We start from the raw sequence: 16,205 nt of genomic DNA, 5'->3' as shown, positions 1-16,205 counted from the left end.
GAAAACAAGACATAACACTAACAATATTATGATAACATTAAAAATATATTGCTTATTTTATAAACTTCGAAACAATTAAAGAAATAGTACGGATAAGTGCATTTGATAAAATCAAAATAAATTATTTCCTATTTATTATTACCATGTATTGAAGATAAGAAACACTATATAAATCGTTTATTTTAATAAAACGTAGATTAAAGAAATTTCTCAGTTTCGTCGTTAATGACCTTGGATAAAACTTATTTTTACATGACAAATAATATTAATCTTGATGAATCTGATTTTTTGATAATTTACATAAATAATTGAGTAAAAATAATAACATATATTATCAAAATAAGATAATCGAGGTTTAAACCAGTAACAATACGAATTGTTAATAAAATGCAGATTTTTGAAATTTCACAACAATTGTGTTATTGATCTTGATAAAATATGTTTTGACAAAACAAATTAACAGTGAATTATAATATTCTTATCTTGATTAATCTGTTTCATATGAGATTATTAACCTACGTATTATGTTATCAAAATCAAGTAGAAAATTCCAAAAGTTTAGTAGGTACCTACATTTTTCCCCATGCTTGTAAAGGAGCAATACTACATACTACATACCTACTGCTTATGTAGGCCAAAATGTAGTAGTTAGAATGGATGGATAATCATCCATATGAGAAATTAAAAGAGCCCCATAGATTACATACCTTGTTTTATTTTCCTATTTTCAACATACAGACATTGTTCTTTAAGGTTTTATATAAACAGATAATCACATGTTAATTATTTAAGATAATAGTTTACAACTATAATACAATTAATAGATTAATTGATAAGCTTTTGAGTTATAAATAACAAATAATTAATAATAGTTTGTTCGTGACCGTTTAACCACATTGAAATAGAAAGTTAATTTTAGGGTCTGTATAATAATTCTATTTTAAGATCTATATATAACAAATTTAAGTGATCATGAAGCTGCTCTTAGTAACATTAGGAATAATATCAGGTAACCATTTAGTAGTATTTAATTGTTTATAAATGATTATTTAGTTTTATTCCATTCAACTGCTTTATAAATGAGAAATTTTTAAAGAATCGAAAAAATATAACACATGTGACGTGTGAATTTTTAATATTCTAAATTTATAATAATAAAATAAAAATCATTTATAAATGTTTCTTTGAATAGTAATGCTTCCATAGAAATCTAAATAACAAGTAGATTTCTATGAATGCTTCACTAAATAATTTTATATTTCTTTAAACTTTAATTGACAAACAGTAAGCTTCGGTGCGATTATCAAACATCCAATGGAACATTATCAAGAAGGGGATAGATATTTTTATTTTCCGGGAGACGGTGATAATAGTCTACATTTAGTGGATACTCTGGAACCAGTTGATTATGTGTTTTTGGACGAATTTCGGCGAAATTCCGCAAATTATCCTTATTGGCTATTTACGAGGTAAGTTCCTTTGCTAATTTTCATATTTCCTAAAGCTACATTGAAATTGAAACAAACTAAAGTGTTTGCTAAATGAAAATTCTTTAACTGTGCAATTAGCTATATTGTAAGAATAAAAATTTTAATCTTTAGATTTTTAACATAATAAAGCATATTATGTTTCAGACAAAACCCTTCAACGCCGCATGTACTAGATTATGGAGACAAAGGCTCAATTTTTAATTCGTCTTTTAATAAGTATAATCAAGTTGTATTTTTAGTACACGGTTGGTATGGTCACGGCGATAATATGATGAACAGAATTCTAACCGATGGTAAGCAACATACCGATCAAAGTAAAAAAGAAATATATATCTATATAGATTATAGAACCAAATTTTAATAATTTTTACCTCTTCAGCATTCTTACATAAACACGATGTCAACGTCATAGTATTGGATTGGAGTGACCTTTCAACTAGAAACTATATTACGGCTAAAAAAGGTGTGGCTGTTCTTGGTGAGCAGCTTGGACGATTCATAGTGTGGCTGAATGAAGAATTTGGTGTTTCTTATAATAAAATACATTTGGTTGGATTTAGTTTGGGCGCTCATATGGTTGGTAATGCAGGAAGAACGGTCGGAGGGTTAATAAGGAGAATAACAGGTAATTAAAACACTTTAGAATATAACTAATTATCACGCTAATATATTATTTTTACAAAGTTTAAGATAATATTGGTTGTACAAAAATTCTAAAAACGAATTTCCTCTAACTTACAAGTGACAATTATGAAAAAATAATCCATCATCATTAGATCATATCCAATCAATCAAATATTTATAACCTAAAATCTAACACACTATAGATATTAATTAACATAACCAATTAAACAGGCCTCGATCCAGCTGGTCCTCTTTGGAAAAATGATCAAAATCGTCTCCGTAGTTCTGACGCTCAATACGTAGAAGTAATCCACACTAATACAGCTTTATATGGGTTCTCTGATCCTTGTGGTGACGCAGACTTTTATCCCAATGGAGGATCTTTAATGCCTGGCTGCTGGTTCAACGTATGCTCCCATAGCAAAGGATATGAATACATGGCAGCCTCGATTGTACACAATCATCTTCTAGCACAAGAATGTTCTAATATACGTGACGCAAGTTATGACAAATGTTCTGGAAGCGTCTACCCGATGGGCAATAGTGACTTGTCGAAATCAAGGTAAATATTTGAGGTAGAAATGTAAAAGCAAATCTCTTGAGGTGACAATTTCATGGAAAAGAGTTTATAAATAACTGAAAATATAGCAATTGTTGATTTTATTAATTTTTATGCTTTGATTAATTGTGTGTTTTTGTCTTTACAGGTCAGGAATATTTAGGGTAAATACGGGTACAGAATTTCCTTTTTAAATTGTAAGGATAGAAATTAATAAAAATAAGAATTGTATAAATTGTTTATTTAATTTATCTTTCACCTCACCGCTTCATATCTAATTCATCTACCTACAAGAAAAAAAAACATTATTTTATTTAGTAACAATAAAAAGAATTTCATATGACTACAATATAAAATCTACTCACTCTCCTTTTCCCCGATATCCAATGCCTCAAAAAAGGCGCAAATAACTTCGCTTCAATAGGAACTCTTTTCTGGGGCCTTAGACTAACCAGACATGCTACCAAAACTGTGATCATACAACCAAAAGCCGTAAACCATAAATAAGATATGCGATAAATGTACGGCACTGCACTGAAAATGAGAAATAAACAACAAATGCAATGATAGTTATGTTCAAAATAAACTCCCATTAAATATAAGTGCCATAGATTTAAATAAACCATGCAAAGTCTGTTTCTGAAGAATTTGACAAGAATCAAGTTTCATATGGTATATGAATACTTGAAATCGATCTCCATTGTTCGGACATCTTATTTTCATAATAAATTATCCAAATGTGAAAGATGTATCATTCAATAATTATTAATTTATTATTAGAACGATCATAGTTTTCAAGGTACGTTTTATCAGTTACTTAATAATAACCTCTCGTCGTTTAATCTAATTATTTAACAATGTAATCAATTTCTATTATCTTAATACCTTGGCCTAATTCTACGTGATTGATATTAAAGGTACCTTGAAGGAAACATAAGATTTCTGTAAATTTCTATGAAAATTAAACATATAAGTCGTTAAAAGTCAATACAAACCTTTCTTGATCTGAGGCGGAGGGTAATAAATCGAAGTCATACGTGCAATTGTACGTAAACCTGTCCTTCTCTTTAAATATGAGTAATGACTGCACTTGCGCAAGCTGCGACTGCGCCGCGACCCACCAAGCGGACGTCAAACCAATGAATCCACCAGTAAGTGCACTCTTTAACATAGAAGAAAAGAATAAAAGTTTCAATAAAATTTAGGCATATTTATTGTTGTAAAACTCTACGAAAATGTATTTATACAAAAACTTACAGTTCCATCTATAAAAGGTAGAAAAAGTCCCATTAGATATATCCCAGCAAGTGGTCCCATCGAAGCTGATGATAAGCTTATTGTCAATTGTAAGACAGAGCCTAACATTTCTACAACGAACACCAAGCCTGAAATACATTTTAAGTATTACAAACACAACACCAAATAATCACTAATATTATTTTGTATGAATAAACACACGCATCATACATACATCGATACATACCCACACAAATGCATCCAAGTACGACAACAACTGCACGTATTAATATCTGTGTATGTTTTTGATTTAAATCTTTAAAAAATGGTTTCCAAAAATCTTCCAGAACTACAGCAGCCATCGAATTAAGGCCAGTAGATAAAGAGCTAGAATTAAGAACAATGAGTTTACGTCTTTTGGTGAAACACATGTAGGTATTATGTAAACTCATGTAATGTGCAACAGTTTATTATATTCTTACCTGAGAGCAGCACTGAATACTCCAGCTACAAACACTCCTGGTATACCATTCCATTCGCCCAAAATATCCATTACTAACAATGGCAATAGCTGGTCTTTTGCCAGAGCCAATTTCGAGTTCAATGGATCACAGTCATAATAACGGGCATATGCCAACAAACCACTATATCCACACAAAATTAATATTAAAAAAACTCCACAAAAAAATCCCCACACCGCCCTAAAATATAAATCTGAATTGAAAATAAATAAAGAAAAGAAGTTGTATATTACAGAAAATTCACCTCACTTTTTGGATGATCTTAAATCGGGCAATGACAAAAATCTTTGCATCATAGATTGGTTGACTGCTATATTTCCAATCCAATAAAAGGAAGATCCAATGGTCACAGCGTAAAATGAATGTCTTTCTGTTAAATCAAAGCTGAAACTGTAACACGGTATATGAGTAAACAATTGTTATTTACGTAATTTAAAAGTTATTCAGAATGTTCTAGTGCTTACGGCGGATGTTCTATTCTTCCACTATTCCAATTTCTTTTTAAAACTTCCTGAAAACCGCCCACATTTATTGTTCCTTTAATAATTACTAAAAACATTGCTCCAATCATAACTATAGTTTGAAAAACGTCTGTCCATACTACTGCTTTTAAGCCTCCCTAAAATTAAGAATAACAGTAAGTTACAATAATAAAAGTAAATACCTATACTTAATAGAATAAAATAAATACATACCACTGATGTATAAAAAATGCAAACAAGGCACACGATCGGGGAAACTATGTGTATATTTACACCAGTCACTAAAAAAATAATACGATATTGAGAGCCATTAAGTTTCTTACATTTACCATCAATAGTAATTAAAGATCAGCTTATTTATACCTTGATTGAACGCCAAAGCAGGAACATATATAACAATGGGGAGCCAGGCCATCTGCAATATTGTTATTGGTTAGAAAAATATAATAATTCTCATACAATATCCACAGTAAAAGTATAAAGTTTAGGATTACCAAATAAACGCTGAAGAGAACTGATCCAAAAACTCTTGTCCTCTTATCGTAACGTAATTCCAAATACTGAAATGTAATTGTTAAAAGTTTTAGAATTATAACACTCTACAAGATTATTATTAATGTCACAAATAAATTAGTAAAATGACTACGTACTTCGTAAGCTGATGTTAGATTTAACTCATGTAATACCGGAATAAATGTATAACTTATAACAATTGACATAACCAGGGCACCAATGATATTGAAAACGTAGGAAGTTCCAAAAACGTAAAGTTCTGTTGGGATGCCCAAAAGGGATATTCCTGAAATAAAACTGAGAAGACATTATAGTTTAGTAGAGCTTGAATTATAGTTTTAAACATCAATAATCAATGTTAATACTTAACTTGAGATTGTCTTTACTCTATGAAGTTTTGAAATAATATAGAAATAATTTTCTTACCTTGCTACAAGAGAGAAGCAAACGGGAAGAAGTGACATATTTCTACCACCCATTAAATAGTCTTGCGCAGATTTTTGTTTATTAATAAAACCGAAATAGATACCAACACCACCACAAATACCCAACATTATAACAAACACGGAATAATCCATCCATGAGAAATGTTGATAGGTCGCCCGAACTTCGGAAACACTGAGTTTTTCAGACATTTTAATTCAAAAAAATCTTTACGTTGAACGTAAGAGACGAGTGTTTCCTTTGACCTTTAAGAGCACAACGGCAAAAGTTCCGAGTGTAGCAATTTTTCAATTAGGTACCTCCCGCGATTTTTCTACGCGACTTGTAGACGACCTATTTTTGTCCTGTTATTCATTGGAAACTTCCGTTTTGCTTATAATAGACTTAGGGATCATCTGACACTTGTTTTAGCTCTAAAATATTCATAAAAATGAAACTTCTAAGTTTGTGAGGATGGAGGGTGATCTTTGGAAGTAGGTACTGAACTTACTCATTTTTTATCCAGGGTCAACTACAAAGGGGGAAATCGGCTAGGCTACATACATATTTAGATTCCTGTACGTTGAAATAAAATGAACGTTTAATGGTTAACGAACTTGATGTTTAATTGAAAAATAATATGATGAATATTATCTGCTGAAGATTAGTTTTTTTGCTATTATTTTGCTACTAATTACGCTCAACGCTGCAGCTGATACCTAATATACAGGGTTACTGGTAATTAGACCGGATCCTTTTAAGAGGTGGTAGGGGAGGTTATTTGCAACAATTAGACTGCATATTGTTATATCCGGAAATGGCTCATTTTTGAGATATAATTTTTTGAATATTTTTTTAAGAAAATCCAGTTTCACTACTTTAAAATTAAATTAAAAAAAAAATTATGAATCGATTTTAATTTTCTTTACAGTTTTAGAGAAACCTTGTTATAGCTCTTTATAATAAATAATAATAGCGTACTAATGTGGATCCATCTAGAAACTAGAGGCGGTTTCATTTTTTTTTATTTAATAATTTTCGGAACTTGATTTACAAAAACATTTATTTTCTCCAAAAAAACGCTGACAAACTTAGTCTGCGTTTTACATAAAAAACATCTACAATTCTTCAGCTATCCAACGACGTAAAAAAATTGGCCCTTTGTTGCACAGTTGCAGAAATAATGCGATACCTATCAAAAGATTCAGGGCCTTTAGACAAACGTACCTAACGCCATGGAATAGAAACTGCTAACGCTAATTATTGACATAAGCTCATGAGATTTTGGTAATGGTTCGTTCACACTACCAAAGACGACGACGACCACGACCAAAATTACAATCTTGCCGAAATTTGTTCAAAATCAAAATTAAAATCTCCCGTCATTCTAGTACTCGAAAATAAAAAAAATCGAGGTCAATTAATAAAAAAAAATAGGTTTTTTGAGATTTTCGCTGAGACGGTAAGTTTATCATACAATCACCTGAACCAAAATTGTAAATCATCTAATTATCTATAAAAAAGGTTAAATACACTTTTTTCTAGGAGCCACCGTTTCTATGAAAAACCTGTTTGTTTATCAATTGATCTCAAAGATTTTTTTACAAAACACCAATACGACAGGAAATTCTTAAATTTCATTTTTAATTGTGTTTTGCACAATTTTATTTAATTGCGACTGGATGAAAATTTTTTTCGTGGTCGTCTTTGTCGTTGGTAGGGTGACCGAATCCTTAGGCCAAACATCATACGCTTATGTCAATTTCTATCGATAGCGTATTCTATTCCTTGGCGTTTTGACGTTCGTCTCGGCCTGCAGGTAGAGACATTCCGAGAAAGGGTTATCTTTGTTGAATGCGCCGTTTCGCTCTCGCTTTTGTTTGTTAAACGGGCAATGACAACCCAGTTTGCTCAGGCGCATCGTACTGTTCAGACGCTCTTTTCAACCCTCTATTACGATAAAACTTCGACCTTGATAACGTTATTGGACTTGTGTGATTTCTTTTTTCTGTGACTTGGCTTGTGAACTGGACTTTGTGATTGATTGCTTACCCGAAGACTTGGCTTGTACTACCTGATCATGCTGCGGAGCCCCACGACCATCTACCTCGTCTTCGAGAATTCACAAACGAAGAGTATGCAGACATACTATTTTGCTATGGTTTTGCCAATGGCGTCGCTACTCATGCTCGAACGGAATATCAGTCTCGATTTCCACAGCGCCGTTTACCCCATGTGAGTGTGTTTGAGGGAGTGTACCGGCGACTACGAGAAACTGGTCAAATTCAAATACGGCAAAGCGATGCTGGAAGACCTCGTGTTTACCAGTCGGAGGAAGAGGAACAGATAATTCACATGTTTGAGCTAGATCCGACGACCTCAACAAACATCATTGCACGACGTCTTGGCATGTCACAGTGGAAAGTGTGGAACACAGTGCACCGCTCAAGACTCTACCCGTATCATTTGACACCAGTACAAGTAATTCGTGCCGGAGATCCTGCACGCAGAGTCGAATTTTGCAGGTTCATGTTGAACGCCGATATGGAAGATGTCAATTTTTTATTAAAAATCTTATAGACCGACGAGTCCAAATTTGATCAAGATGGAATAACAAATTATCACAATATCCATTATTGGGCCCCAAAAGTAGACAGTAATCCAGACAAGAAAAAAACACAAGGATCACAAAGAAGGTTTTCCCTAAATGTGTGGATGGGCATTATTAAGAATAAATTGATTGGTCCTTTCTTCCTACCCAACAACCTTAATGGTGAAGCATATGATTTTTTTTTTTTGAGAAACGAACTTAATGAGCTACTCAGTGAGGTACCCCTTGAAACCCGCAGAAACATGATTTATCAACATGATGGTTGCCCCGCACATTTTTCCTTAAGCGTCCGGGAGTGGCTCAATTGTCACTATCCCAAGTGGATTGGCAGAGGAGGACCCATTCCGTGGCCGTCCAGAAGTCCCGATTTGACTCCCGTCGACTTCTACGTATGGGGTCACATGAAAAGCTTGGTGTATGACGAGACCATCGAAGAATTAAAACAGCGCATAATAAATGCAGTAGAAAAAATGAAAATTAATTTAAAGACAAGCGTTGTTAAAAGCAATTTACGCAAACGTATGCGTCTCTGTATTCAAAATAGTGGCTCACATTTTGAAAATAAGCTGTAAAAGTTAAGTCACATTCAGAAAGTATTTCTTTCATAACAACCTCTCATGGATACCTTTCTTTAGATAAAGTAGCCCTTTCTCGGAATGTCTCTACCTGAATCTTTTGTTATCGCATTATTTCTGCAACTGTGCAACAAAGGGCCAATTTTTTTACGTCGTTGGATAGCTGAAGAATTGTAGATGTTTTTTAAGTAAAACGCAGACTAAGTTTGTCGGCGTTTTTTTGGAGAAAATAAATGTTTTTGTAAACCAAGTTCCGAAAATTATTAAAAAAAAAATATAAAACCGCCTCTAGTTTCTAGATGGATCCACATAAGTACGATATTATTATTTATTATTAAGAGCTATAACAAGGTTTCTCTAAAACTGTAAAGAAAATTAAAATCGATTCATAATTTTTTTTTTAATTTAATTTTAAAGTAGTGAAACTGGATTTTCTTAAAAAAATATTCAAAAAATTATATCTCAAAAATGAGCCATTTCCGGATATAACAATATACAGTCTAATTGTTGCAAATAACCTCCCCTACCACCTCTTAAAAGGATCCGGTCTAATTACCAGTAACCCTGTATATTGCCATTCTGTACTGAACCCTGTTTTTTTGTTAATTCGCCCTTATTGGCAGTATATATTTTCTTGTGATTGTAAAAAAATCTATAAATTTTGAATACAATGAAATACTACGTATAAATTACGAAAAAATATATTTATAAATAAAATAAATAATTTCAGTCTCAGTTTGTGCCTTGTGTGTTTCTGTGAATAGGCTTCATATTTAGTGTTGTAGATTTCTGCTGCTTGTCCTACAAAAAAAAATCTACAATTAATCATACATCCTATTTATATATTATTCAAGGCTGTTTCACCACTTCTGGGTATGTTCTGTTTTGCTTATCTATCAATTAAAATGACAAATACTGTATGAACATAAAAAAAATGTAGAATATTCTATCAAGAACTACTCAGAAAATGGTTAAATGAGGCCCGAAAATGTAACGCCACAACATCGGCGTTAATGCAAGCATGACATGCGTTTATGTGAATTGTTAAACTGCATGAGGGACAAAAAAAACAAACCATTAATGAAACCTAAATATTACATTTGAAGAAAACGAGTTTCTTACCTTAGGACACTTATAAGCACAAATAAATGGTTCTTCCTTCGGATGAGGAGGGTCTCGAAATAATTTCCTTATCTGTGGCGCTAGAAGTTTTGGCGCGGGCGGAACGTAAGCTTTTCCTAAAGCCTTGCTTACACCTGATATCAACATTCCTATACACATTGTTATCACACATCCAGAAAGCGTATACCACATGTATGATACATGTAATATTGGACTTACTTCGACCCTGAAAGAAATTATTGTATTGTACCAACTGTATATGAACATTTTAATAAAAGTAAACATGATCTTTGATAACTTATTAGGTGTCAAATGTAGGAATTATGAGTAATTGAAGTTAGGAGACTTGGTTTCGCAAGAAAAATTTAGAAATATATTTGTTCTGTAATATCTCGATGGTTCTGTAGTTATTTTTAGAGCATCGCTATTCACATAACAAAACACATAAATTTAGCAAATTTACCTTTCAACTGTATCCACATTATTGAATTCCAGTGTATGATTATACAGACATCCATCTACACTGAGTGGCTTATGTGGGTGGGTGATGTAACCGCTGGCTATAGCCAACTGCGCTGATAGACACCACCACGTCATTGATACCAAACCAGTCATTCCTCCTATTAACGCTCCCTGCACACAATATGAATTTGTTATTCCCGTAAAATTCTATATTTCAAAATGCGAAAGTAAAGACTTCGTTCATCTTCTGTTTTACCGTAGGAAGCTGTTCAAAGTTCCCACAATCAAAAATGCTAATTTTTTTTTGCATTTTGTTATGATAAATGACCTATTAAATATTTTAATTTACTTATTAGGCCCCTTATTTTTACGTTATTGTGACTTGAATTAGTAAAAAGTGCGGGTGTTCTCACGTATCCGACCAAATCTGGGATTTGAAATCTAAAAATAGTTACGAACAGATTCTTTTACTTCGTTTCTAGCATAGCATTATATTGCCTGTGCTTTGTTATTATTTATGCACATAGGGATTAAAATAAGTATCAAATGTGTATAATATTATAATGTATTATAATATTATAAGGTAAGTGTGTACTCATTGTAATTACCATTCCGTCTACCCACGGCATTAAGATCCCCATAGTGAACACCCCAAGCTGGGGCCCCATAGTTATGGCTTCCAATGTCATCGTCAATTGTAGAATTGTTCCCAATTTCTCAACGATAAATGTTAATCCTGCAATTAAGATTGCAGTGGATTCAAATGCTTTACAGGAAATAAACGAACAAAAAGACGCTTAATAATCGATCAATTAACAATTGGAATAAAATAAATTATTCGAACTATACAAGTTCGAATAATTTATTTTATTCCATAATGTACAGATAACAAAGATCCATGCAGAATAATGCATTTTGCTTTTGTAATAAATACTTCAACAGATCGATTAATCACATTTAATAAAATCTATTCACTTATTGCACAATAGCACCCTGCATAGTAGGAAGTGCTTTTTATCAATTCCTACTAGTCCAAATCTTCAGAATACACATAATGTTATAACTATAAATAAAGATTAATTAAATTAAGCCGGCCACTCTCGTACCTGGGCAGGGGCAATATTGGAACAATATCGGTTGCACGGCGGTTGGAGCAATTTCAGTTACCTATGCAAGCAGGGGCAATTTAGAGATCATAATAATTTAGAGATGTATAGACACACAATTAAGAATTGAGGGTGCAATTCCAATATTGCCCCTGCTGCAGGTACGTAAGTAGCCGGTTTAACAATCACCTAAGCAGAGTACTCCAATGAAAATGACAACTCCCCTCAACAACCAACTGGTCTGACGGTCAGACAATTTCCTCTTGAAGAATGGCTTATAAAAGTCTTCAAGCACTACAGCTGACATTGAGTTTAAGCTCGTTGATAATGAACTAAAAAGAAGTTTAAAATTAATTTCTATGTAAATTTTTATAATCTAAAACTAGCTATTTAAGGATAACACGCTTTACATCAATGAAATAGCGATCATTTAAAAAAAACCTTACCAGTATTAGATATGCTAATAAATATAATATAACATTTTCCTCTCCTTTTACGTCTGATGGGAATACATCCATTTTAATTTATCATTAATTTAATAGGGTGACAAACAAATATATATTAGTAAAGTTAAAGTCTAGAATATAGGTACTACCAACAGTATTTATATGAGTAAAAGAAATTTTTCCTACATATACCTAACTGCTTTCTTTACCTTAAAGCTGCACTGAATATCCCAGCAAGAAAAACTCCTGGCAGTCCGGGAAAATCACCCAAAACGTCCATGACTAAAAGCGGCAATAGTTGATCCTTTGCCTTCGCTAACTAAAAATATTTTTGGACTGTCATTAACTGCATAAAAAACGAAACATAGACGTCTTCCCGTAAATTCGCTCGTGTGATGGCCATAGAAAATTCCATAAGTTATTACAAAATCTATCTGCATACCAAAATTACAGCATATTAATTGAGTTTGAGCAGCTTTCACCATATTATATTTAAACACATCTAATCGAACTTTGAGTTTGATAAATAGGCAGATCTAACAATATAAATTATTTTTTTTATACTTTACCTTTGTTTGCAAAGGATCGCAATCGTAAAATCTAGCATAAATCAGCAATCCACAATATAGGCAGAAACAGTACAGTATTGAAATTCCAATACAGAATAGAAATACCGACCTGTAAAAAAAGGTTGTTGTATGACGACTAACATAAATAAAACACTAAATATCAGTTTCAGGGCTTACTGATAAAGTCTGCTAGCTTATTTAATACTTTTGGACATGTATATTGTCTTGCATAACATATTAATCATTGTAGCTGGCAGGTAATTTATTAAACAGTTTGGAAATAGGAGAATATTAATTGTATTTGCAGTAGAAACCTATCATAATTAATAAAAAAAAACTAAAAAGACAACGAGTCGACTTTCCGAAATAACAGGAAACAACTTACAATTTCGCGCCTCGTAACGTAGGGAGAGCCAGATATCGTTGAACCATAGTTTGATTAACTGCATTTGCTTGTAACCAATATATTACCCCTCCTATTACCAAATTCCATATTGTATGTCGTGCTGTGGGGTTGAAATCCCAACTAAAAAAGAAAATAATATGTGATATTGAAGTCTATCGAATGTGTAAGTTATCGTCATCGATATCGATTTTAATAAACGACCCATTTTTTTTAATTTGGATCTCATTCAAAATTAAATTTATTGATACAAACAATTTTAGGGAAATGCATTAATGCTAAATTATTCATGCACTGCAAAGTTAATAAAATCATCAGTAGAACAAAAACGCTATTACAGACAGCAAACAAATTGAAAATAACGTATTATTTAAAAGATACCTACTTGGGTGCTTCAATCCTTCCACTGTCCATGTTTCGTTGCCATACAACACCGAATCCACCAATATCTAGGGTACCCTTTATAGCAACTAACGCCATCGCCCCTACCATCACTGTTATTTGAATAACATCAGTCCAAACGACTGCTTGAAGACCACCCTAAAAGAATTAGGTTTACTAGAATCAGGAAGAAAAATAATTATAAATAATAGGGACATTTTTTTTTTATTGGTAATAGGGAAGCGCTTGACCATAATCTCGCCTGATGTTAAGCTGAGATGTGGTCTGAACGCGGTTCTGCTATCCGGATATAAATGTTTAGTAAATCTAGGTCGACTTCCTAATTATCTATACATTTAACGACATATTATTTTGTCGCATTTTTAAGCAAAATTATCTTAAATTTAATATGCTTATAGCTTGAATCATCCTTGAGTAACATATGATACAGGTTGTTACAGGATGATAAATCGTTAAAGCATATACATATAGGTTATGAGTACTACAAAGTAGGATATAGAATACTTACAGCACTCGTATAAAATATACAAACTAAGCACACAATTGGCGTAATTATGTGAATATTAACTCCAGTCACTGAAATATAAAATATTTTTCTGATTAATTACTCATTAATATAAAAATTAAATAGATGTCACATTAAAAAATCAGATTTTAATAATTTTATATTAAATCATCTGCATTACCTTGATTAAAAGCAAGTGCTGGCACATAAATAACAATTGGTAACCATCCTATCTGAAATTAATTTAACATAATAAAAACAAAAATGAATAAATAACTGAATTTCTGTCGTCATAATATAATATTGGTTATAACTTTTAACCCATATATTTAATACTCACCATCGCAAAAACGAAGAGCATTGAACCGAATAGACGTACTTTATTATCAAACCTCAATGATAAATACTAGAAAAAAAATTGATACATAAATTAATAACTTATACCTAGGTATACATTATTTGACTTTAAATAAATGACCACAATTAAAATTAATTACTCAAATTTCCTTCGTACCTCATAATTTGAAGTCATCTTAAGTTCGTGAAACACAGGTAAGTATATTTGAGTCATGAAAATGGACATTAGAAATATTCCGATAATGATGTAAGAATATTGCGTCCCATACATGTATACTTCTGTTGGTGAACCCAATAATGTTATTCCAGAAATAAAGCTGAAAGTTATACGCACCATGTAGGTAACAGGTAGAATCCAATTAAGTGAATCTTTTTTTTTTTTTGACTTATAGAAAGCGAGACAAATTAATATCGTGTTTTATGTAAACTCCTAAGTTAATATTCCAAGGTTTATAACGTTAACCGTCTTTTAAATTTTAATTAATGATTGAACTTTTTAGCGGAAATAGCTACTCTCAACATAAATTAAGCAGAGAAGGATTTGGAGTAGGATATTAAAAAGCGCTAAACATTATTCATATTCAGGTCATGGATGGAAATTATTAACATACATTTTCCATATTATTATCGTAATGTATTCCGAACACGATGCTTTGTTACAACCTGAATAATTAATATCTACGAGCGTATTGCAGTTAAAGTTTACCGAGTGAAAATATATGCCAGATATGTTAAATTATCATTAGGGATGCTACTTGCTAGTGAAAATGATCAGCTATTCAGTTATATCAGAAGAATTCAATAAACTACTAACCTGGCTACTAAAGACATGGATACGGGTAACACTTTCATATTCCTTCCGCCAAGAAGATAATCGTTCTGCGTCGTCTGCTTTTTGAAAAAGCCCCAGTACACACCTACGAAAGCACTTATCGCTAACATAAATATGAAAACTACGTAATCCACCCAAGAAAACTTTTGCATTTTAAACACCATATCGGCGACATTGTCCTGTGTATCGCCCATATTAAATGTTCTTTTAAACAACGATAATAATCTTCCAGCGGGGGATCCACGATTCGAATGGCAAGTGAACCCAGTGTGTAAATTCAATCTGTTACAATGAAAAAATTACGATAACTCGCAATTTAAAAGAGGATGTTGCGAGATCCCCCCAATTGTGACTAGCATTGAATCGGGATCGGTCTAACTGATCTTGTAGTAAATATGAACCTTGACATTGCGAAGGGTACTAAACAATTAACATAGGTACTTTGTATAGATTCATGAGTTTGGCTTTTGAAAAATGGCATTTTTTAAACTTGACTATCGTTTATTATAACTTTAATAGTACCAAGGGTTCAATTTTCATACCGCTATTAAATACAATTATAGGCGCCCATTTTCAGCACCTGGGTTTTAATTGGAGATAACTTTTTGTGCCATTGTTTTATTAGAATATAATATTCTATGCCATAATGATGAAGAATAATTAATTATTAAAGTACCCATGGATGCCTCTGATGACGACAAACTTTTAAAATGCGGCATGGACGTACCCAGGCATCATACTGCAAGCGGAGCAGGTGGTACCACCTTATATTATCTAACTTGCTGCATATTAATTAGGTTAGTAGTATTTTGAAAATTGATAGTTTTGTTTAAAATAATATTATTTAATCTCGATATCCGTTGAGAGAAGAAATAGAAAACAAGAAAATCATTGTCTTCAGGCAGTTTGAGATAGGCTAGGATGTATTGACAAAGAATATGCTTAATCCCGTGACCGTTTCAAAATC

General features: G+C 32.3%; 3 protein-coding genes across 4 annotated transcripts; 1 reads left to right on the top strand and 2 right to left on the bottom strand.

Moving 5' to 3' along the window:
- The first annotated feature begins 877 nt into the window (after nucleotides 1–877).
- On the top strand, nucleotides 878–2,926 carry LOC149487620 (pancreatic lipase-related protein 2-like). The gene is made up of 6 exons (XM_089696219.1): nucleotides 878–1,009; nucleotides 1,286–1,469; nucleotides 1,635–1,783; nucleotides 1,870–2,115; nucleotides 2,346–2,676; nucleotides 2,822–2,926. Exons 1-6 carry the CDS (start codon nucleotides 973–975, stop codon nucleotides 2,865–2,867), a joined length of 993 nt encoding a protein of 330 aa, XP_089552345.1. The 5' UTR covers nucleotides 878–972; the 3' UTR covers nucleotides 2,868–2,926.
- On the bottom strand, nucleotides 2,898–6,108 carry LOC149487619 (sodium-coupled monocarboxylate transporter 1-like). Of its 2 annotated transcripts, none has more exons than XM_089696215.1 (13): nucleotides 5,852–6,108; nucleotides 5,563–5,722; nucleotides 5,407–5,472; nucleotides 5,276–5,327; nucleotides 5,126–5,193; nucleotides 4,895–5,049; nucleotides 4,680–4,820; nucleotides 4,392–4,610; nucleotides 4,145–4,296; nucleotides 3,931–4,058; nucleotides 3,669–3,835; nucleotides 3,039–3,207; nucleotides 2,898–2,960 (listed from the first exon to the last, which is right to left on the bottom strand). In XM_089696215.1, exons 1-13 carry the CDS (start codon nucleotides 6,058–6,060, stop codon nucleotides 2,934–2,936), a joined length of 1,713 nt encoding a protein of 570 aa, XP_089552341.1. In that variant the 5' UTR covers nucleotides 6,061–6,108; the 3' UTR covers nucleotides 2,898–2,933. The 2 variants fall into 2 exon arrangements, with proteins under 2 accessions (XP_089552341.1, XP_089552342.1); XM_089696216.1 differs by having other exon boundaries at nucleotides 4,157–4,296.
- Nucleotides 6,109–9,719: 3,611 nt separating this feature from the next.
- LOC149487618 (sodium-coupled monocarboxylate transporter 1-like) lies at nucleotides 9,720–15,477 on the bottom strand. Its single transcript, XM_089695870.1, has 14 exons — nucleotides 15,221–15,477; nucleotides 14,564–14,723; nucleotides 14,390–14,455; nucleotides 14,231–14,282; nucleotides 14,053–14,120; nucleotides 13,528–13,682; nucleotides 13,125–13,265; nucleotides 12,740–12,848; nucleotides 12,380–12,489; nucleotides 11,914–12,056; nucleotides 11,227–11,354; nucleotides 10,620–10,789; nucleotides 10,157–10,382; nucleotides 9,720–9,835 (listed from the first exon to the last, which is right to left on the bottom strand). The coding sequence occupies exons 1-14, from the start codon at nucleotides 15,430–15,432 to the stop codon at nucleotides 9,767–9,769; spliced, it is 1,809 nt and encodes a 602-aa protein (XP_089551996.1). The 5' UTR covers nucleotides 15,433–15,477; the 3' UTR covers nucleotides 9,720–9,766.
- Between the last annotated feature and the right edge of the window lie 728 nt (nucleotides 15,478–16,205).

The sequence above is a fragment of the Colias philodice genome, chromosome 6, assembly GCF_061535455.1.
Source record: "Colias philodice isolate Cphi_HAF_F1 chromosome 6, ilColPhil1 Martin Lab GWU primary, whole genome shotgun sequence".
NCBI lineage: Eukaryota > Metazoa > Arthropoda > Insecta > Lepidoptera > Pieridae > Colias > Colias philodice.
This window is presented reverse-complemented; position numbering and strand designations above follow the sequence as displayed.